The 23253-nt window shown below is 37.9% G+C and overlaps 1 protein-coding gene across 1 annotated transcript in view; it reads left to right on the forward strand.

Moving 5' to 3' along the window:
- Positions 1-23253, forward strand: part of F5 (coagulation factor V) — a 100311-nt gene that overhangs the window by 19052 nt on the left and 58006 nt on the right. The window contains exons 4-12 of the mRNA XM_003824624.6: positions 6625-6837; positions 8093-8236; positions 10524-10745; positions 12064-12229; positions 14771-14948; positions 16771-16870; positions 17491-17705; positions 20914-21064; positions 22991-23203. Coding sequence (XP_003824672.4) covers positions 6625-6837; positions 8093-8236; positions 10524-10745; positions 12064-12229; positions 14771-14948; positions 16771-16870; positions 17491-17705; positions 20914-21064; positions 22991-23203 — 1602 coding nt within the window. The remainder of the gene's footprint in view (positions 1-6624; positions 6838-8092; positions 8237-10523; positions 10746-12063; positions 12230-14770; positions 14949-16770; positions 16871-17490; positions 17706-20913; positions 21065-22990; positions 23204-23253) is intronic.

Consider the following 23253-nt stretch of genomic DNA (forward strand, 5'->3'; position numbering starts at 1 on the left):
AAGTTTTAGGGTACATGTGCACATTGTGCAGGTTAGTTACATATGTATACATGTGCCATGCTGGTGCGCTGCACCCACTAACTCGTCATCTAGCATTAGGTATATCTCCCAATGCTATCCCTCCCCCCTCCTTTGGGAGATTTTTAGGTAATGAGGATGGAGCCCTCATGATGAGATTAGTGCCCTTATAAAAGGGACCCTCTCACTCACCCTCTTTCTACCATGTGAGGATACAAGGAGAAGATGGCAGTCTACAACCTGGAAGAGAGACCCTGCACCAGAACCTAACTATGCTGGCACCCTGATTTTAAACTTCCAGCCTCCAGAACTGTGAGGAAGAAGTGTCCGTTGTTTATAAGCCACTCAGTCCAGGGCACTTTGTTAACAGCAACCCAAACTAAGAAAATCACCAATTTCTATCTTACTCACATGTGTTACCAGAACTCAAGAACACTTAAGATCTATCTTATCTAAAGTAGAACATAAAGGAAAGAGGCTGTATTAATTGCAACATGACTGGGAAAGAAAATACTTAACCAAAATGTGAACATGTATTCCCACAGGCTATCAGAGCATTTGTTAGGAGCCAGAAATTTTACAAATATTTTCCAGTCTTCATAACCCATCAAAAAGGATAAAGTTATCTCTAGAAAAAGGATTATATTATCTTAAATTATAAATGAAAAAACTGAGGTTAAAGGGACTTCAAGAAACCTTCCCAAGTTCCCACAGTTAGCAAATGATACAACCACCAAGATATTTCAACTCTGACCCTGAAGTTCAAGTGCTTTCTCCCACTATCTAGCAGAAAAAAGTATCGTTAACCATATAGTCTCACAAATACTGAATTACAAATGGCGATGAGTGCTGTCAAAAAACCAACAACAAACAAACAGGTATCACAATCAGAGATCGAGAAGGGTGTAAGATGATATTTGATCTGACATCTGAAGAATGAGCACACATTTACCCAGAAAAAGAAAGGGAGGAAGAACTTCAAAAGTTATCTCCTACCCTGCAAAGAATATAATGTTTTGCCCTTAGGGGAGCTTGTGAAGGCAGTGGAAAGAATATCATTTTCTACTATAGAAACCCCATGTGATGTTTTAACAGTTGAAACAGTGGAAGCTGCCTGTCCAGAAACATCATTTTTCAACTTTATGAGGCCATGTAGCAAGAAGCATTGAAGAAGGGCTGTTATGCTTGATTCAAGGTAGATGGTGCAGCTCATCAACTAGCCATGCTAATTTCAGTTAATACTCAAGTTCTGACCTGAGAGGGCAACTCTCCTTATCAGTCCTGTTTGTGCTTTGTTACCAAAGCTCTTTTGTAATCTTTCACAGATAATGCTTCCTGCTTATTAGTGGAGACTTTCTCCATAAACTTTTTTTCTTTTATAGACTAGAATTATGTTATAACTTACAGGAAGTGACTTAAGCTTTTATCATTTCTCAGCTCTTGACAGTTTTATTATCAAAGTGAAAGTACAGCCTAGAGTAAATATTAGTTATTAGTGTCAAGCTATCCTTTGGGGTGTGTTGGGGGAAGACACAACAAAGTCCACTTTATGCTAGCACAAAGTTCACAAACTCAGATGCCTATAGTAGCCAGATAAGTAGTTCAGTGAACAATATTGGTCCAGTAAGGACTGATCATCAGAAAGCAGAAAAGGGCAGCTAAGATCCAGATCCAACAAAATTCTGTGCAGGAGTTTGGTCCTGTTGTTAACCAGATCTCCAGGTTTTTGTTTTTTAAAGAGAAACCAGTAATCCAAATTCTTATATAATTTCTCCGGATGTTTAATGTTGGCATTTAATCTATTTTAACATTACGCAATCATAACAACACACAGCCATGAGCTTTGACTTGTTGACCTAGGCTGTAGCCCATAGGACCTTAAATTTTAGGAGTTTAATAAATATTCACTGAGCATCTTCTTCATGTTCATGTTCCATGCTTCTCTAGGTACCTATGGAAGGCACCAGAGACACTAAGACAAATACAATCCAGAACTTTTCCTTGAGGAACTCACACTTGGGTGACCAAAATGTGCAGGACACAAATACTTATGATCTAGTAGAAGAAAATGAATTAGTCATATAATCTCACAGGCATTTAATTACAAATTGTGATGGGTGCTGTAAAAGAAAAAAATGTGTATCAGAATTGGAGATAAAGGTAGAAGTGAACAGATATTCAAGGTGATGTCTGAATGATGAGCACATATTTATCAAAAGGAAGACGGGAGGAAGAGCACTCTAGGCAGAGGGAATGGCATCTGCAAAGACCCTGAGGTAGGACAGAACTTGGATGTCTGGGGAACTGACAGGGGACCCAAGGGACAAGGAGCCCATAGTAAACAAGAGAAAAGACGTATGATAAGACTGAAGAGAGAAGTAGAGGTAAATCATACATGGACTTGTGGTCCATGTTAAGGACTTTATGCAAGAAGTAAATCTAGATATACCTACTCAACTTATGGTTTCCATGCTCAGAACCTCATGAGATACATTGCACGTTACTGTAGTACCTGAATCCTTCATTGCTATTGAATGGATGTGCCTTATTTTCCACTCCCACCTGGAGAATCCAAACATATGCTGATGCCATGCAAACTCATGCAAAGCGTTTTGAGTGGAATAGATTTTCCACAGTTGGGATGGGGAAAGGTACAATTAAAGAAGGGAAGCTGACATTGCTGTAATGTAAAAAAATATTTTATATGGAAATTTAGCATCTCAGACTTTGGCTTGAGAACATAAGGAACCAGATTTACCCTTTTTCTCAACAACTAGACAGGCAGACAAAACATATAAAACAGAAGTTTTCAGACATTGAATGACAGACAACTCAAGACAGTAAAAGAAGAGTAACAAACCAGATGTGCCCTATGAGCACCTAAGCCTACTGCTTGAAGAGTGTTTCCAGGGAATAGCACAAGCAGGGAGAACCCAGACAGAGTCTCTATGGGTTGAGGAAATAGAGTTTGGACTTCGGAGAAGCTCAAGTGGCTAGAATTTGTGATTTTAGGGCAGAGTCCTGCAGAGGACAGTATAATCACAGAGAAAGAGCTCTAGAGAATCTACAGAGAGGTTTTGTCAAGTTGAATACTGATCTGCACATACATGTGAGGAAAGTACTGAAGGTAAGAAAAATGTCACTTGAAAGGAACAGGTGGAACAGTCCCTGGACCTTACTCAGGGCCGGTAATCGTTTATGTTCCTACCATCAAACATAGAAAGACCTCCTAATAAATGAGCACTGGATAGAATTGTCAGAAGGATTTAGAAACAGTGGGTGGATAAAATTAGACTACAGGCTGCTGAGGAGGCAACAGAATAAAAAATAAGATTTGAAAGAATCAAGTTGATTTCAAGTATCTTAACTGTGAATAAAACTCAATACTAGTTAACAAGAATGCAACAAACAACAATGTAAATTCACAATGTTAATAAAAATAAACAAGCATTAGAAGAAGCAGAAAGAGATGACTCATAACCAAGAAAAAAATCAACAGATTGAGAAGTGAAAGAGAGAATAGAAGCAGCAGGCAGAGACAGTAAGACAGCTATCATAAATCTTCTCAATATGTTCCAGAAAGCAGAGAAAAGCATGAGCATGATGAAGATAGAGAATATAAATATGCATACACAGAACTTCTGTAGATGAATACAATTGTTGACATGAAAAGTAAAAAATAAAGCATAGAAAATAAAGGTAAAAAATAAAGGATAAAAAATTATATATTATAAACTGAAGGACACCACTAATACAACAAACACTGGATGAAATTAATAGCACATTAGACACTGTGAAAGGAAATAGTAGAAAATATTAATACATTGCAATAGAAACTGCAAAGTGAAATACAGAGATTAAAAAGGCTGAAGAAAGTGAACAGAGCATCAGTGAACTGTGGGACCATATCAAGTGATCTAACATATGTGTAATTGGATCCCAGAAGTAGCAGGAACAGAAAAAGTATTTGAAGAAATAATGACTGAAAAATTCCCAAATGTAATGTAAACTACAAACCAACAGATTCAAGATGTTTGACAAAACTAAGAAGAAGGAACATGAAGAAAACCACACCAAGCCACATCACTATCAAGTTGCTGGAAACCAGTGATAAAGAGAAAATATTGGAAGCAGTGAGAGATAAAAACACACACCACGTACAGGGGAACAAAACCAAGAAATGATAGCAGACTTATCGTTAGAAACTATGCACACCAGAAGACAATTAGGGACATCTTTAAAGTGTTGGGAGGGTAGAAGATAGGGGAATCTGTCTGTTTAGTATTCTATACCAAGTCAAAAAGTCTTTTTTAAATGAAGACAAAATAAAGAGTGTTTTAGACATACAAACGCAGAAAGAATTTCTCACTAACAGAGCAGAAAAAAATGTTAAAGGAACTCCTTTAGATAGAAGAAATATTATGTCAGAGAGACATTTAGATTCATAAGAAGGAATGAAAAGTTCCAGAAGTTGATAAATATAGAGAAATTTTTTCCTTATTTTAATCTATTAAAAAGGCAATTGATTATCTAAATGTTAAAGCAAAATAGTAACAATATATTGTGGGGTATATTATGTATATATAAATAAAATGTATGACAATAGCACAAAGGCTGGGAGGGAAGAAATGGAAATATATTATTGCAAGGTTCTTACAAGTGAAATAGTATAATATTATTTGAAGGAAGTTTGTGATAAGTTAAAAATGTACTATATATTGTAAACGGAAGGGCACCACTAAGAAAACAAAGCTAAGAAGGCAACAATGGAGATTAAACATCACTAACTATACTCAATCCAAAAGAAAACAGAAAGGAAGGGGAAAAGGAATAAAGACCAGATAGACAAATAGAAAATAAATATAAAGATGGCAGTTTTAAATTCAACCATATCATCAATTACATTAAAAGTAAATGGAAAGAACACTACAATTAAGAAACAAATAAGATTGAATAAAAAGCAATGCTAAACTGTATGCAGAATTTAAGAAATCCACTTTAATGAGAGAGACAAAGATAGGTAAAAAATAAAGGATAGGAAATTATATACCATACCAGCTAACACTAATCCAACACAAAAGGGTGTGTAATGATGATTCCATTGATATGACATTACAGAAAAGCCAAATTATAGTGAAATAAAGCAGATTAGTGGTTGTCTGGGCCCAGAGGGCATTGGCTACAAATGGCATGAAGAAATGTTTTGGAATGATGGAACTCTTCTCTATCTTGATTGGAACTATAGCTATAAGACTGGGTAATTGTTTTTATCAAAGCTCAGCAAATATTATACTTAAAAGTGGTAAATGTTATTATATGCAAATTATACCTCAATGAGGATAATGAAAGGAAGAAAGAGAGGGAAGGAGGGTGGGGAATAGGGAAGGAAGAAGACAAAGAAAGGAAGAAAGGAGAAAAGAAAAGAAACTAGGAAAGGAAAAAGAAAAGAAAGGGAAGAGAAAGGAAGGGGAGGGGAAGGATTAATCATTTCACTTTTCAAAAAGTGTAGTTGCTTCAGTAAGAGTAGTTTTATTGGCCTTTTACCCCATCGTGTAAAACATTTCAGGCTTTTTTTCCCAGATCCTTGTTGTCTGCCTACATCCACACTGATGTTCTCACCTTCTTCTCTTAAAGAATTTATCAAGTTATTGTACCAAACAAAAATAACTGCATCCCAAAGAGAAATTCTGTCACCAGCTGATGATAGGGAATCTTTCACCTAATTAAATGAGGAATTCCTCAGGCAGAGGAAACTGTTCATTCCACTTGGCTATCTATGGCACTCACCTCTCCCCTTCCTGACCTCACTTGCTCCATTTTATTATTGAAAACCTCACCCAACCCTCTACACTTCTTTTAATATTGAGTATCTCAGTTCCTTCTCTTCAATAAGGAAGACCAATTTCTTCATCCTCTCCCTCTCCTATCAGTAGGGAAAGTCCAATATACATGGAGGTGTTAATGATGTGTCTTTGGGTGCACAAAGTACAAAGTAAGACATCTAAGTTTCAGGGGATGGACACATTTCATATTCATACAGACAACCAGCCTGCATAGGGGAGTTAGACGCTGTGGCTCTGGGGGAAAAAATTGAGATAATCAGATGGCTAAGATGAAATAAAGAGATAAAACAAAGCTGAGGATCACAGCAGTTGGAAAGAAGATCTGAAATAGCAAAACAAAATAATACATAAACAGCTCTGACTATCCTCCCATCTCATGTTAATAGGCTAAGTATGTCTTATTAAACACCACAAAGAAGATATCACCCATTCTTATATTCTGAGATGGTTTACTAATCAAAGGCGATTCAATTCTCTGATTATATTTAAATAATAATTGTTCAGGTACCCTGGAAAATTAACTTGCTAAACTTTAATTTACAAATAACATTTGTTATTCTTAAGATCACCATGTTATCAAAGCCTTTGTAACTACATGAGCATAGAAATGGGCATATGTGAATCTTTCCAAATAATAAAAGTTCACTATTGAAGGACATATGCATCTCCAGAGAGCTCATCTTAGCTATCCCCAGATTTGAGAGTGGTGAAAACGCAATCCTCAGAAACTGCCCACATGTCTTGATGGCTGTTACTCCTCCAGGTGCTTCTTACCTTGACCACACATTCCCTGCGGAGAAGATGGACGACGCTGTGGCTCCAGGCCGAGAATACACCTATGAATGGAGTATCAGTGAGGACAGTGGACCCACCCATGATGACCCTCCATGCCTCACACACATCTATTACTCCCATGAAAATCTGATCGAGGATTTCAACTCTGGGCTGATTGGGCCCCTGCTTATCTGTAAAAAAGGTAAGAACACCCCCACCAAAAGATTCAACAACTAAATGTTGGAATGGTCAGGAGTTCTGTCATGGGACAAAGCTTGGGAGCATCTTGGTAACTTCTTGTACATCAAGCAGAGGAAGACGGCATGGAGACCAGATCATTGTTTGACAAGAGAAAAAAACACCTGCTATTTCAGGGTGTGGATCCACCTCTGTTTCTTCTCATTCCTCCTTCATCTCAGTCCTTAAGGTTCTCCCAGGCAAATTCCTGTTTGAGAGTATGTTCTGATGTCATGCTTGTATGATCTGTAACATTTACCTCAAGGCCAAAGTCTTCTAGAAAGTATACAGTAGCCTATACTCTGCTGAAAGAGCTCTTGGAAAGAACTTTGGCTAACATGTTTGACATATCTGAGGTTTGGGCTGGTAATTTGCTCTATAAACACGTGAAATGCCAGCTTCCTTTCTTACAAACAAGTTGAAAACTTTGGGTGGTAGGTTTCAAATACACTCAAGTGACTTTACAAGAACTTTTATTGGCTGGGCTTCTTAGGAGCAAGCTTGGATTTTCATTTTATCCCATGAGAATCCAGTCCATCTTTCATTAAAACAAACAACCACAGTGAGCCACAGCATGGGAAATAACGTGATGGACTCACCATCTGCCTATACACACACTCAGACCATACCTACATACATGCCCAATGTATTTACTCATTATACAAAGACTTTTTTTCCATTTCCTGGTATATATAAGATACTGTGATGGTACTGAAAAAAACCTTAAAACTTACAAAAGACTCTTCTTGCATTTTACCATCAGCTGCATGTTTTTCTCATAGTGAGAATGGATTAATGCTGATACTTCCACCCAATTATCTAATGCCCCCTTTCATATACAAATAAGATGACAGCATTAAACTTGGGGCATGATGCTTTTACCAACTGAGCTAACATATCTATATACTCTTCTATTGAGACTGGAGGAAATGGATACTTGTACAGAGTCTTGAGAGTCACCAAATGTTTTCTTCCCAAGCTGGATGAAATAAAGCCTGTTCCCCAAAGCAAGAAAGTATCAAAGAAGACAGTGTGGCACCAGATTTTAAATAACCCTAGAACCATTATTACTTGATAAATATGCTATTTTAAAAAATAAGAATTTCTTCAAGTTTAAATCATTATGGTTGATTGCTTGCCCTAAACTCTTTGCTATCCAGGAAAGCTAATGAGCGTCTTCTATCTGCAGTGCTACTGAAAACATGTCTTTCCTTTCATAGGGACCCTAACTGAGGGTGGGACACAGAAGACGTTTGACAAGCAAATCGTGCTACTATTTGCTGTGTTTGATGAAAACAAGAGCTGGAGCCAGTCATCATCCCTAATGTACACAGTCAATGGATATGTGAATGGGACAATGCCAGGTAACACGAGGGCTGTGTACCATTAAACAACAGTAAAATCATTAGTAATTTTTCGGTCCTGTTTTCTTCAAAGCACTAGAGAAGTTGACCATACTCACTGTTTTGCAACTCCCTATCAAGAAGGAAATATTTTCTCTTTTTTTTTTTTAAACAGGAAATAGAAGAGACGAATTAGAAGCTAGAGAAGAAATGTGCAGCCTTGTTAGGTATAGTGACCTGAGTAGGTTTCACCTTGGCCTGTACTTTGAATAAGACCTTAAGGTATCAGCTCAGCCACTCTCTCCGAGTTCTGCAGTTCCTCTATATGATGACCGTGCCTTCTTCAAGGACAAGCCCTAGCAGGAAGGATCAGCAGGAAGATTGCAGTAAAGATGAACAGATTAGGAGTAATCCTCAACACACACAAAAAAAACCAGCATTTCAAAAGGCGACAGAAGAGTAATATTCAATGGCATCTAGAATATTTTCTCTTTCCATTTGCATTTGGGCACTTATGAGAAGGCAAAATCATAGCAATCGTTAAGAGAAAAAATAACTGATTCCCACTTAGACCACATCTCTTCTATTTCTCTCTGGTAGAACTGACCTACAACTAAAGATCCAGGGTATATGATACTAGCCTGAGGGAAAAACATTAAAAAATTAAAATGCCACTTTACTAAATAAACCATATTTCAAAACACTAAACTTCTTAGAGGTTATTCTCTAATGCCATCTGAAAATCACAAATAGCTTCACTTACTAAAACACAAATATTGTTAAGAGTTGAGATCTGGGTAGTGTTTTTAAATTGTATTCTATTTCATTTGACTACATTTTCCACTTGGTTTTCTGAAAATATACTCATATGACTCCCAATGTTGATCCCAAGTTCCAATACTGGGAGCTTGTAAAAACTGGGGCTTAGTTAACTGACCTTGACCTTGGATAATCTGAGTTCAGACTTCACTCATTTCTCTACCTTCTGTGGCCCCGGATAAATTAGTTGTCTCAATGTGCTTACTTACAAAAGTGGACTAACCATTTATCCTAATATCTATTTCCTGGCAGAGTGAACAATCTGTATAAGTATGTGGATGCCAAGAAAAGCAAAACCATATGCACAAAAATAAAAATAAATTGATCTGAGCTTAGAGTTTACGAATTTATAGTTCCCAAAAGAATAATTGGGGGTAAATGGGACAAGGTAGGGAAAGACCATCAGTAGAAACTAAGAATAGTAAACATTTGTAAAAACCCTCTGCCTTATAAAGCAGAATAAATTGAATACATATGATAAATGCTAACACAGATATGTTAATTGCTGAACTCAATATAAGCATTTCTTTGGCATGGATAAATGCTTCCACCAAAGCCTCCTAGTGATGCAAGGAATCCTGGCTTTGTTGCAATGGTCTTCTAAAAAAAACAAGCCTTTGTGTGGGTAAGGAACTGATTCTCAGCCCCATTATCTAGTATCTAGTGATTATGTATCTGAGATGTAAAACAGAAACCTAAAAGCCAAGGATGGAGTCTCCTCACAGAGCAAATGAGCATTTTCCCAGTGACTGTAGGAGCAAAGAAGGAGCAAAACTAACTTTTTATATTCAGTTATCACTACTCCTTCCATGAAAAGCTCCCAATGGCTCAGCATAATGAGGACTTGTACACTGCATTTTAAGGAGAGTGTGTAACCCCAAAGTGATTTCGTTGACTTGTCATTAAAACAATCAAAAAGTAAGTAAAAATAACAATTGAAAATCCTCACATCATCTTCACATCTTCTTCCCTTAGGCAGAGCTTCGACCACTAGAGCTAGAGAGCTGAGAGGATTAAGTGCTTGAACTCAGCCCTATTGGCGGTTCTGGTGATTTGACTCCCTCCAGCTGAGATCAGACTGGGGTGACCAAACATTCCATTTTGCCGTGGACTTTTTACCAGTTCTAATAGTTAAAGTCCTGAATCTTGGGAAACCCCTCAGACCAGAACAGTCGGTTACCTTCTTGGTTCCCTTCTTGGCCTAATCCTTTAGCAATCCCTGTGTTTCTGAGTTAACATCCACCATCTCTAAGCTCTGTTGTTACCTGTATAATGCCATTTATCACAATGAGTTGTCACTGCTTGTTTGCTGGTCACTCAGATGTCTGCTTTTGCAGGGCACAAACTACAACTGGAGTGTCTGTTCCCTCAAAGCTTTATACAATGCCTGACACACAGCAGGTGCTCAATACACTTGGTGAGTGAATGTTTGATCACAGAGTACTTGACTGAATGCTTATTTTGGCCTGTGTCTCTCCCTCTCTCTCAGATATAACAGTTTGTGCCCATGACCACATCAGCTGGCATCTGCTGGGAATGAGCTCGGGGCCAGAATTATTCTCCATTCATTTCAACGGCCAGGTCCTGGAGCAGAACCATCATAAGGTCTCAGCCATCACCCTTGTCAGTGCTACATCCACTACCGCAAATATGACTGTGGGCCCAGAGGGAAAGTGGATCATATCTTCTCTCACCCCAAAACATTTGCAAGGCAAGAAACTCTCCTGACAGTCTTGCTTCTCAATGCAGAATCCTTTCTTCCCATGCACTAACTCCCTCTTTCTCCCTTTCCCTTTCAAGCCACCTGCACCGCAGACAAACTTTCCTCGGTTCCTAACAACCAAACTTAGATATTTTGCTCTTAGATTTATAACTTGCTCTTTGGGGATGGAGAAAGCGAAGGAATTGGCAAAGGTTTTTTTTTTTTTTTTTTTTTTTTTTTTTAATTAAGCAAAAGCTAAAGAGATCTCTAACTTCCTCGAAAGAAGAAAAGAGGAAGAAAACAAATGCATACATAGAGATATTCTTTCTTCGGGTTACTTCATATGCAGCCAGAGAAAAAGACCTAGATGCTAGCACAAGACAAACTGCAAATTTACAGAAGCACTAAGTTGTAGAAAGTGTAAAAGTTTAGCATGAAAACATTAACCTTTACAGTGGGATGAACACAAAGTCTAGCACAGAGAAGAACTCAATGAATGTGTGTTGAATGGATCATACATGGCATATACTGAGGGGTGAGCTCCAAAGAACACTGGGGAATTCAGGTGGGAAAATAAATCAACCCACGTTATGTGGTATCGTGTAAACAAAATAACTGATTGTTCTACTACACATTTTTGCTTTAAAACTGTTGAGATTAGAGTTCATATAAATGGAGACTAAAATCTAAGGAAATGATATCACAATAGGAAATCATTTTGTTACCAAAATAATGTATAAGCAACACATATAAGGAAGAGATACTTCATGAGATCATTTCTGTTTCTTTTCACACGAGTAGTCAAAATTATATTTGAAGTAATAAAACCATCATGATATCCGTGGAAGATAGAGTTCCCAATAATATTAAAACAACAATGTAACTTTTGTTTCTTTGTTGAGGATAAGTGCATTATGTATTGTTATTAATATTTAATTTTTCACAACAATTTTATTAGGTACTGGTGCTACTTCATTTTATAGATTAAGGGACAGATGACAGAAAAATGAGAATTTAACAAGACTTAATTCATAAGGTCTTAAGAAGTTAAAAATTATTAGAAATTTGCCTGCTCATGAAGAAATAAAGGGAATCTTTCCAAATTTTTTCCCTAACCCCTCCTCCTTTTCCCCCTTTTAAAATTCTTGCCTTTTCTGGATGCCACTTAAAGAGTTCCAAACTAAAATGTTCAAAAATTGCCTGAGCATTACTTTCACTCTTATTATATTAATATAAACCTTCCACAAGCTGATTTAAAGGATATGCATTTCAATCAACCATAATTTCTTCTCTTGAGTTATTTCATTGTCTTTCTGTCCTAACTCAGCTGGGATGCAGGCTTACATTGACATTAAAAACTGCCCAAAGAAAACCAGGAATCTTAAGAAAATAACTCGTGAGCAGAGGCGGCACATGAAGAGGTGGGAATACTTCATTGCTGCAGAGGAAGTCATTTGGGACTATGCACCTGTAATACCAGCGAATATGGACAAGTGAGTTGTTGGGGTTCATACCATTGGGCAAAGGTTCAAGACACATTCCATAGGGTCCTAGATGTTTGGGGTGAAATGTTGTAAGTTCACAGCTCTCAAGGGGACACATGTATTGGTTTCTATTCAAGTCTTTTTGTAAAAATTAATCTTGAATTACCCCCAAATCACCAAAGAAATTCAGCCTAATAATAATAAAAATGACAACAGCAGCTACCTTTTGTTGAATGTTTGCCATTGCCAAGCACTGTATTATCCCTTTCTGAGAGCTTCACTTCAACTCTACAAACTAGATACTGCTCTTATTTCTTTTTATAGATGAGGAAATGGGTCTGAGAGATTAAGAGATTTGGAAATTCAAATAGCTCTTAAACCCTTGAAAAGTTACTCAAATTCACTCATAATAACAGAAATGCAAATTAAACTTCATGGGAATACTACTTTTATCTATCAGATTCACAAGTCCAGATGACATCATCTGTTGACAAGGCTGTGAGAAAAAAGAACTATCATATATTGTTCGTGGAAGATTAAATTGGTAAAAGGATTCTGAAGAATAACTTGGCAATATGTATCAAAATTCTAAATGCATATACCCTTTGACTCAGCTATCTCACTCTGGAAATCTAACTATACAGATACACTTGTTCACAGGTGAAATGATGTATGTACAACATATTCACTGTTGCAACGTTAGTAGTAGTAAGACTGGAAACAACTCAAAATGTCCATCAGTAGAAAACTAGTTTAATAAATTATGATACATTCATACAATGGAATACTAAGCATCAAAAAAAGATGATGCAAACACTCTATATGTACTAATACAAAAAGTTCTCCAAGATATGTTATTAAATTAAAAAGCTGGGATGTAGTATAGCGTGTATATATAGCTGCCTTTTGTTAAAGGAGTGAAAGGGATAAGAATATTTATATTTTCTTATTTGTAAGACATAAAGGTGTTCTGGAATTACACGCATGAAATTAATATATGGCTACCTAGAAAATTCAGGGAGGGTAGGGAGGTCCATTGAGGGTTATCAGAGAAAAGTGAGAGTTTTCTCTGTAATAAAAATTACGTGAATGTATTTTCTATTAAAAATTCAGGGAGGGCTAGGGAGGTCATTTTGAGAGTCATCAGAGAAAAGTGAGAGTTTTCACTGTAATAAAAATTATATGAATGTATTTTCTATTAAAAACAATTAAACTAGGAAAAAGAACAAAAAAAAATTTGGCCAAGATTATAGAATTGTTGACAGAACTGAGATAGGAATCCAGGAGTGTTTGGCAACAGTCAGTGCTTTCCACTGGGCAAAATAAATTCATAAAATGATATGCCATCTTAAAAGATTGCTGGGTTAAATGATATTTCTGACTTTAGGTCTTGGAGGAACTGCCATACTGTCTTCCACAATGGCTGAATTAATTTACATTCCACCAAGAGTGTATAAGTGTTCCTTTCTCTCCATGACCTTGCCAGCATCTGTTCTTTCTTGACTTTTCAATCATTGCCATTCTGACTGGCATGAGAGGGCATCTCATTGCGTTTTTCTTTCTTTTTTTGAGACGGAGTCTCGCTCTGTCGCCCAGGCTGGAGTGCAGTGGCGCAATCTCTGCTCACTGCAAGCTCGGCCTCCCAGGCTCACGCCATTCTCCTGCCTCAGCCTCCCGAGTAGCTGGGACTACAGGGGCCCGCCAATACAAAATACAAAAAATATAATTTTTTGTATTTTTAGTAGAGACGGGGTTTCACCGTGTTAGCCAGGATGGTCTCGATCTCCTGACCTCGTGATTTGCCCGCCTCGGCCTCCCAAAGTGCTGAGATTACAGGCGTGAGCCACCGCGCCCGGCCTCATTGTGGTTTTGATTTGCATTTCTCTCATGATCACTGATGTTGAGCTTTTTAAAATGTGCTTTTTGGCCGCATGTAGTTGCTTTTGCAAACTAAGGTAATAAAGAGGGCAGGGGAAAAGTGGTTCATGTTTCTGCTCCCAAAGTATTTATCCCAGTAGCTACAAAAGATGGGTGAAGGAGGTTGCTTTTCAGTCAGCTCAGAGAATTGGCTAGATGGTGGAAGAGATAGCCCAATAGCACAGAACTATGATTAACAATGCTAGTAAATGTTTCCTGGGGTTGGAAGTTGCTTTTAGGGATTAAGAAATACCTTTAAAACCAAAAAGGCTATCACAGAATAAGTGATAGGACAGACTTTAGAAAAATTCCTAGTATCTTTTCAGCCACTATAGGCCTTTTCCCAGAGATATCAAATGTCTGCTGTAGCAATAAGAATGACAGGAAGATCTAAGTAGCTGCTTCTAACCAGTTACCTATGACTTTTATCAGTGATGCAGGAGACAAATCAGAAGTTTCCAGTTTTCCAACTAGACAGAAAACATAAGGACTTTGCAAACTACACTAAGAAATTTTTAGAGAACTAGTATGTTAGCTGATCTAAGAGCAGAATGTTTAAGCACAAGGGTTTCCCCATCCTACCGAGATCTCTATTTGAGAAAGTGGTTTAATTTTTTTTTACTTCACTTTAAGAAAATACAGGTCTCAGCATTTGGATAATTTCTCAAACCAAATTGGAAAACATTATAAGAAAGTTATGTACACACAGTACGAAGATGAGTCCTTCACCAAACATACAGTGAATCCCAATATGAAAGAAGATGGGATTTTGGGTCCTATTATCAGAGCCCAGGTCAGAGACACACTCAAAGTAAGTAACACAAATACAGAATCATGGGAGAAATTAAATAGTAAAATATTATGGAGTACCTGGTTATTTTTTAATTTTAAAAGAAAAAGATGCTCATATAATTTTAAATTCAAATGCAACTTTTAGTTTTTATTTAGTATTTGTATTTATTTACAGCTTACTCAGTAATACAAAGGATCTGAGACAGTTTCTCAAGTTATAAAGGCATAAAACAAGGAGTCTATGTAATTGGGATAGAATATGGGGACAAAGAAAATAAAGCCACAGATAAGTAGATACCATGCGACCCTGTAAGGCTGTCTTCAAATTTTGTCCTAAGCTTTATGGCAGTCAGTGTAAAAAAGGAAATATGTCAGGGTGAAGTTTACATCATCTACAAAAAGAAAGCACCATTTATCCTGATGTTAAGATCTAAGAGGAACTTCTTTAATGAGTTCTACAAAAGAGAGTGCTGAGTGATACAGTAGATGGCATCCTTGATAAAATTCTTATAACCAGCATAATAGATTAAAAGTTGCATAAAATAATAGATTAAACGTTGCATTAAAAATGTTTCTCATTATAGCTAAGATATAACAGTAAACACAATTGAATAGAAATAATTTTTACTCATTTTTTAATGTAGTCTAGGTATGCAGCTCTCTAATGGTTGGACTCTGATGAAGGTAAACTCCATGTATCAAGAGCACGGAGTTTTCCTCAGACAATTCTCCTTAAATGTCATGTCACTTCACCAAGATAGATAAGAATTGGACAGCAGAGAATTAAAGGTTGCAATCTTTGACAAAATCCTAGAGTGTAGATAATCTACAGACAAAGGATGATCCAAAGGCTTTGACAATCAACCAAATAGAAGATAGGATTAAGGTTCTCTTTTGCAGATTAAAGAGCCTAACTAGGACTCCTGTGTGTTTTATGCACCTGACAAGGTCTATTCTGTTCATTTAAAATAGCCAAAGGACAAAAGCAGTTTTTTTCTCCATGCCTCTTTCCCTTCTTCCATTTCTGATCCCTTTTATGTGCTCTCAGCAAGTGTAGACATACCTTATTAAAAGTTCAGGATCTGGCTATTTGTCTGTGCCTCTCAAGCAGGTAGCTTCCCCCCACTCCCCGCCAAAGGGTCTTACTCTGTCACCCAGGCTGGAGTGCAGTGGTGTGATCATGGCTCACTGCAACCTCCACTTCCCGGACTCAGGCGATTCTCGCACCTCAGCCTCTCAAGTAGCTGGGACTACAGGCACACGCCCCAACGCCTGGCTAATTTTTGTATTTTTTTGTAGAGATGAGGTTTCACCATGTTGCCCAGGCTGGTCTTGAACTCCTGAGCTCAAGTAATCCACCTGCTTCAGCCTCCCAAAGTGCTGGGGTTACAGGTTTGAGCCACTGAACCTAGCTGAGAAGATGACTTCAAAGACAGTGTCCTAAAAAATCTACCGGGCAGGGGAAGGGGATCATGGTCTAGAGATGAGAAGCAGATTCAAAATGAGATGTGGCCCAAGCTGAATAGAGAAGGGCAGGGGAAGGAGGACTTGTTTGGAGAGAGTGATACTGTGAGGAAAACATCACTTCTCCTAACCTATCCTCTAAAGTCAGACTTCTCTTTCCATTTTCCACCTTAATGTGTGAGTGAAACACTCTCTCCAATGCTCCTGCCAAGTGATGAGGGGAGGTTACTGCTCAGATAAACAGATCTAATTTTCCCACTGTGGGTACACATGTATACACACACACCATCCAAAAGGTGAATATGCAAAGCTAGTATCTTATATTATTTGTCATGATCAACCTTAAATCCTAGAATAAATTTGATTTAACTTTGTAGATCGTGTTCAAAAATATGGCCAGCCGCCCCTATAGCATTTACCCTCATGGAGTGACCTTCTCGCCTTATGAAGATGAAGTCAACTCTTCTTTCACCTCAGGTTTGAATCTTTCACTTCTACTGAATCCAACTAGTAACTTCTGAGAGGCCGCCACATTTTTCTGCTATTCTCCTTGCCCGGTGGTGTCACTACTGCAGTCAGGTAGTATACATGTAGGAGTATCCTAAAAATCACAGCCAAACTCTTCTCACTTCAGGAGTTTTGTCTCTTAGTGGTAACAAAATATGGTGTCTTTTATTAGTGTCATAGTGGCCTCTAGTGGAGCATTATCTAATGGCTACATGTTATCCAGGTTCCAAGTAGAATATTTAAAGAATTCAATTGAACAATGAGAACATTTAGACACAGGATGGGGAACATCACACACCGGGGCCTGTCAGGGGGTGGGGGGCGGGGGGAGGGAAAGCATTAGGAGATATACCTAATGTTAATGACAAGTTAATGGGTGCAGCACACCAACATGGCACATGTATACATATGTAACAAACCTGCACGTTGTGCACATGTACCCTAGAACTTAAAGTATAATTAAAAAAATAATAAAAATAAAAAGAATTCCTTTTGCAATATTAATTGGTTCCAACGAAAGCTTATTTATTTATTTATTATCATGAAATAACTTTGCAAATGAAAACAATTTTGAATATATTTTCTTTCAGGCAGGAACAACACCATGATCAGAGCAGTTCAACCAGGGGAAACCTATACTTATAAGTGGAACATCTTAGAGTTTGATGAACCCACAGAAAACGACGCCCAGTGCTTAACAAGACCATACTACAGTGACGTGGACATCATGAGAGACATCGCCTCTGGGCTAATAGGACTACTTCTAATCTGTAAGAGCAGATCCCTGGACAGGCGAGGAATACAGGTATTTTGTCCTTGAAGTAACCTTTCAGAAATTCTGAGAATTTCTTCTGGCTAGAACATGTTAGGTCTCCTGGCTAAATAATGGGGCTTTTCCTTCAAGAGGACAGTAATTGTCAAGTAGTCCTTTTTAGCACCAGTGTGAAAACATTTATTCTTTTTTTTTTTTTTTTGTCTTGTCTATTTTTATCAGTACCATCACTGCGGAAGGCAAGTCTAGAGTGTGATAACATATTTTGTCTTAGTTTCAAATTCCAGGTCTGTTGGTATTGGATGTGTTGAGCAAGTTGATTAGCCTTTCCTAATTTCTTCCTTTTATCAAATGGGCAATAACCCTCCTAAAAATGTTACAGGTCTGTTTGGGGGTTCAGTGAGATACCATCTGGTAAAAGTATAAAGCTCTTTACCAGTCTTTGCTATTTTTAGAGACCTGCAATAGGGAGACAGAGGAGAAATTCTCTGAAAGCAACCAAATTTAGAGACATAGTTCCTAGTGAAATTGGACCCAGATTATGGCCCATCTCTGTTGAGACTAAAGTATACAGAAGAATGTGAACAAAGATACTGAATTTCTGAGTTTGTCTTCATTGAAGAATTGTAGTCTCATATTATTAAACTAAAATTCCCAATTATGCTAAACTGTAACCAAAGAGGTCTTATCTCAAGGCATACAAAATAAACATATGCCTAGAAAAAGCAGAAATGAATTTCTGGACATATGGAAGATCCTGATTTATTGAGCTAGGAAAGGAAACAGGTAGTAGAAGCATAAGGCTTTTCTATTGCAACCTTCTCTTTCATCCTTTGCACTTATTCAGAGCATATTCAGTCAATCATTCATGTTGAAAGGTGTGCAATTACAGAGATAGACAGACTTTCAGCTGCCATAGCGAAATGAGATTTTTCTTTTGGGATTTGTTTTTTTTTTTTTCTTTTGAGACAGAGTCTCACTCTGTCACCCAGGCTGGAGAGCAGTGGCACAATTTTAGATCACTGCAACCTCTGCCTCCTGGGTTCAAGTGATTCTCCTGCCTCAGTCTCTTGAGTAGCTGGGATTACAGGCGCCCGCCACCACCCCCATGTAATTTTTGTATTTTTTAGTAGAGACAGGGTTTCACCATGTTGGCTAGGCTGGTCTCGAACTCCTGACCTAAGGTGTTCCACCTGCCTCAGCCTCCCAAAGTGCTGGGATTACAGGTGTGAGCCACTGTGCCCGGCTCTTTTGGGATATTTTAATCTCTGAATTTTCTTATCTGTTCTGTTTGCTTTTGCATATTACCTTTAGCTCTAACAAGTGCTGTGTACACAATGGACTCTCATAAATGCCTGAATTATATGGCTTCAGTAGTTCCAAGAACTATGTCACTTTGGTTTCTGAGAACTCAGTGGTGTAGATAATTTGCTGCAATGTTAATGACTGAATACAGCACTTTTTTTTTTTTTTTTTTTTTTTTTTTACTTTTAAGTTCAGGGGTACTTATGTGCAGGATGTGCAGGTTTGTTACATAGGTAAACGTGTCATGGAGGTCTGTTGTACTTACTACTTCATCACCCAGGTATTAAGCCTAGTATCCATTAGTTATTTTTTCTGATCCTCTCCCTCTTTCCACCCTCCATCCTCTGATAGGCCCCAGTATGTATTGTTCCCTTCTATGTATCCATGTGTTCTCATCATTTAGCTCTCACTTGTAAGTGAAAACATGCAGTATGTGGTTTTCTGTTCTTGCGTTAACTTGCTTAGAATAATGGCCTCCAGCTCCCTCCATGTCCCTGCAAAGGACATAATCTTGTTCTTTTTGATGGTCACATAGTATTCTATGGTGTATATGTACCATATTTTCTTCATCCAGTCTGTCATTGATGGGCATTTGGGTTGATTTCATGTCTTTGCTATTGTGAAGAGTGCGAAAATGAACATACGCATGCATGTGTCTTTATAAAAGAATGATTTATATTCCTTTGGGTACATACCAAGTAATGGAATTGCTGGGTTCAAAGGTATTTCTGACTTTAGGTCTTTGAGGACTCACCATGGTATCTTCCACAATGGTTGAACTAATTTACACTCCCACCAAGAGTGTATAAGTGTTCCTTTTTCTCCACAACCTTGCCAACATCTGTTAGTTTTTGACTTTTTAATAATAGCCATTCTTATTGGTGCGAGATGGTATCTCATTGTGGTTTTGATTTGCATTTCTCTAATGATCAGTGATGTTGAGCGTTTTTTTCATATGCTCTTTGGCCACATGTGTGTCTTCTTTTGAAAAGTGTCTGTTCCTGTCCTTGGCCTACTTTTTAATGGGGCTGTTTGTTTTTTTCTTGTAAATTTAAGTTCCTTATAAATGCTCGATATTAGACCTTTGCCAGATGCATAGTTTGCAAAAATTTTCTCCCATTCTGAATGTTGTCTGTTTACTCTCTTGATAGTTTCTTTTGCTGTGCAGGAGCTCTTTATTTCAATTAAATCCCATTTGACAATTTTTGCTTTTGTTGCTATTGCTTTTGGCATGTTCGTCATGAAAGCTTTGCCCATCCCTGTGTCCCAAATAATATTGCCTAGGTTGTCTTCCAGGGTTTTTGTAGTTTGGGGTTTTACGTTTAAGTGTGTTGTTGTTGTTTTTTGTTTGTTTGTTTCTGTTATTTTTGAGATGGAGTCTCGTTCTGTTGCCCAGGCTGGAGTGCAGTGGTATGATCTCAGCTCACTGCAACCTCTGCCTCCCATGTTCAGGTGATTCTCCTGCCTCGGCCCCTCGGCCTCCCGAGTAGCTGGGATTACAGGCATAAGCCACGATGCCTGGCTAATTTTCTTTTCTTTTCTTTTCTTTTCTTTTTTTTTTTAGTAGAGACGGGTTTTGCCATGTTGACCAGACTGGTCTTCAACTCCTGACCTCAGCTGATCCACCCGCCTTGGCCTCCCAAAGTGCTGGTATTACAGGCGTGAGCCACCGCGCCAGGCCTACATTTAAGTCTTTAATCCATGTTGAGTTAATTTTTGTATATGATGTAAGAAAGGGGTCCAGTTTCAATTTTCTGCCTACGGCTAGCCAGTTTTCCCAGAACCATTTATGGAATAGAGAATCCTTTCCCTATTGCTTGCTTTTGTCACGGATCAGATAGTTGTAGGTGCGCAGCCTTATTTCTGAGTTCTCTATTCTGTTCCATTGGTCTATGCGTCTGTTCTTGTACCAGTACTATACTGTTTTGTCCTCCAGAGGGCAGCAGACATCGAACAGCAGGCTGTGTTTGCTGTGTTTGATGAGAACAAAAGCTGGTACCTTGAGGACAACATCAACAAGTTTTGTGAAAATCCTGATGAGGTGAAACGTGATGACCCCAAGTTTTATGAATCAAACATCATGAGCAGTAAGTCAGAGTACTATTTTTGTTCATCAGTTTTTCATTCCTGTGGTTGAAATATGACTGTGCCTAGAGTCAGAGACATGGATTAAAATCTACTCGCTAAGGGGCACCTCCAATCCTCACTTCCAGTCCAAAGACTTGGTGATGAAATCCGTGGGTGACATCATAGCAACATTTTTAAGCAAGAGGTCAAAGGCTCACATCCTTAGAAATGCGTTTGATCTTCTATTCCAAGCGTGTGTGTGTGTGTGTGTGTGTGTACACAGACATACTCTGCGTGGTGAGGAAAAGGGTGAGGGGGTAGGACTAATGGAAGGTGTTATAGTCCATGTCAATAGTATCCTAGACTGAGTTCAGGGTGAATATATGGCCAGGACAGAAACAAGGCAAGTAATCCAAAGATGGATTGACACATCAAAGTAGAGCAAAATGAGTATAGGGACCCAAGAGTCTTGGAAAGGCATGCATGAAGACGTTTCAAGTGATCAGTAAGATGTTCAGAACAAAAGGAATTCCCTGAATGAGGGTTCCGGCATTTGCTGCAGTTCTAAAGTTCAGTGGCCAAAAGCACTGCCATGGCAGTCTGAGAGAAATGTCACTGAGCCAGCTGGAAGCAAACTTCTCCACAACAGCCAGGGTCCCCCTACTGATCCTCAGAGTCTAGAGTCATGGTAATCACCTTCTCTAGTAGGTAATCACACATGTGAGGATGATTTCTGCATGTTCTGTTCATATAGCTTCAGATGACTGACAGCTAGGGATTATCAGAGCTGACAGGTGCCAGGTCAAATAATTCAAACAGAAAATTACTCTCAGCCTTCTTTGCATAACTTCCTTTTGGCAGTGAATCTATCATAGTTCTAGACCAGTGCTGTCCAATAGAAACTACGTATGAGCTACATGCGTAATTTAAAATTTTCTGATAGCAACATTAAAAAGTAAAGAGAAATAGGTGACATTAATTTTAGTAATATGTTTTACTTAACTCAGTATATCCTAAATATTATCATTTCAACATGTAACCAATATAAAAATTAATGAGACTTACTTTACTACTAAGTCTTTGAAATTCAATGTATATTTTATACTCACAGCATATCTCAGTCCAGTCTACCCATATTTCAAGTGCTCGATAACCACTTGTAGCCAGTGGCTACCATATTGAACAATGCAGTTATAGACCATTTAGAAAAACATCTAGAATGAGGTATAAACTAATAATACATCATGTAAATTATTAAAGTCACTTAAGTGATTTAAGTAGGTATTTAAATATTTGTTAATGCCAGTCATTATACAGGTACTAAGGCTAAGAGTGGTAATCGAGGTAGACATGAGCCCCGCCCTTGTAGAAATCATACCTTTGGTTTACTATGCTTAGTACATAAGTAAATAAAAATATTGCCTACAGCAGTGTCCCTTTTAACAATAATGAAATGTATGAACTGGATACTCAAATGGAAACTGTGAATACTATGTAGATTATAAGACAGCAATAAAAACTATAAAATATGCTAAATGGGCTTTATTTTTAGGGACATTACTTCTTACCCAATGACTAATATATCAAAAAGATGAATTTCTTATATTATGCTTTTCCTCCAAGTGGAATTATTAGAATATCTTTAAAGGCAGAGAATGGAGCACAAAATATTTACTATACATTTGACGAATGACTAAATCAATGTAAATGGAAGGCTTTATATTTTTCCTGAGATTTATCCTTTGGCTAATTTAGGAGAATAATCTCTCATTTGAAAATTCTGAGTTTGATCTTCTAGTCACATGTTAGACTAGATAAAGCTTATCTTGGATAATCACTGCTTTGACACAACCAAATTAACATGGAGACATTTATCTTAGGTATAATTAGACACATGCCCTTTTGTTGGCATAGACTTGGAATTTTAACAGATTTTACACTTTCAGCTATCAATGGCTATGTGCCTGAGAGCATAACTACTCTTGGATTCTGCTTTGATGACACTGTCCAGTGGCACTTCTGTAGTGTGGGGACCCAGAATGAAATTTTGACCATCCACTTCACTGGGCACTCATTCATCTATGGAAAGAGGCATGAGGACACCTTGACCCTCTTCCCCATGCGTGGAGAATCTGTGACGGTCACAATGGATAATGTTGGTGAGTAAGAGTCTGGACACTCACAGAGGAAGCTTGCTTTGAATTTCTGG

The sequence above is a fragment of the Pan paniscus genome, chromosome 1 (assembly GCF_029289425.2).
Source record: "Pan paniscus chromosome 1, NHGRI_mPanPan1-v2.0_pri, whole genome shotgun sequence".
Taxonomy (NCBI): Eukaryota; Metazoa; Chordata; class Mammalia; order Primates; family Hominidae; genus Pan; species Pan paniscus.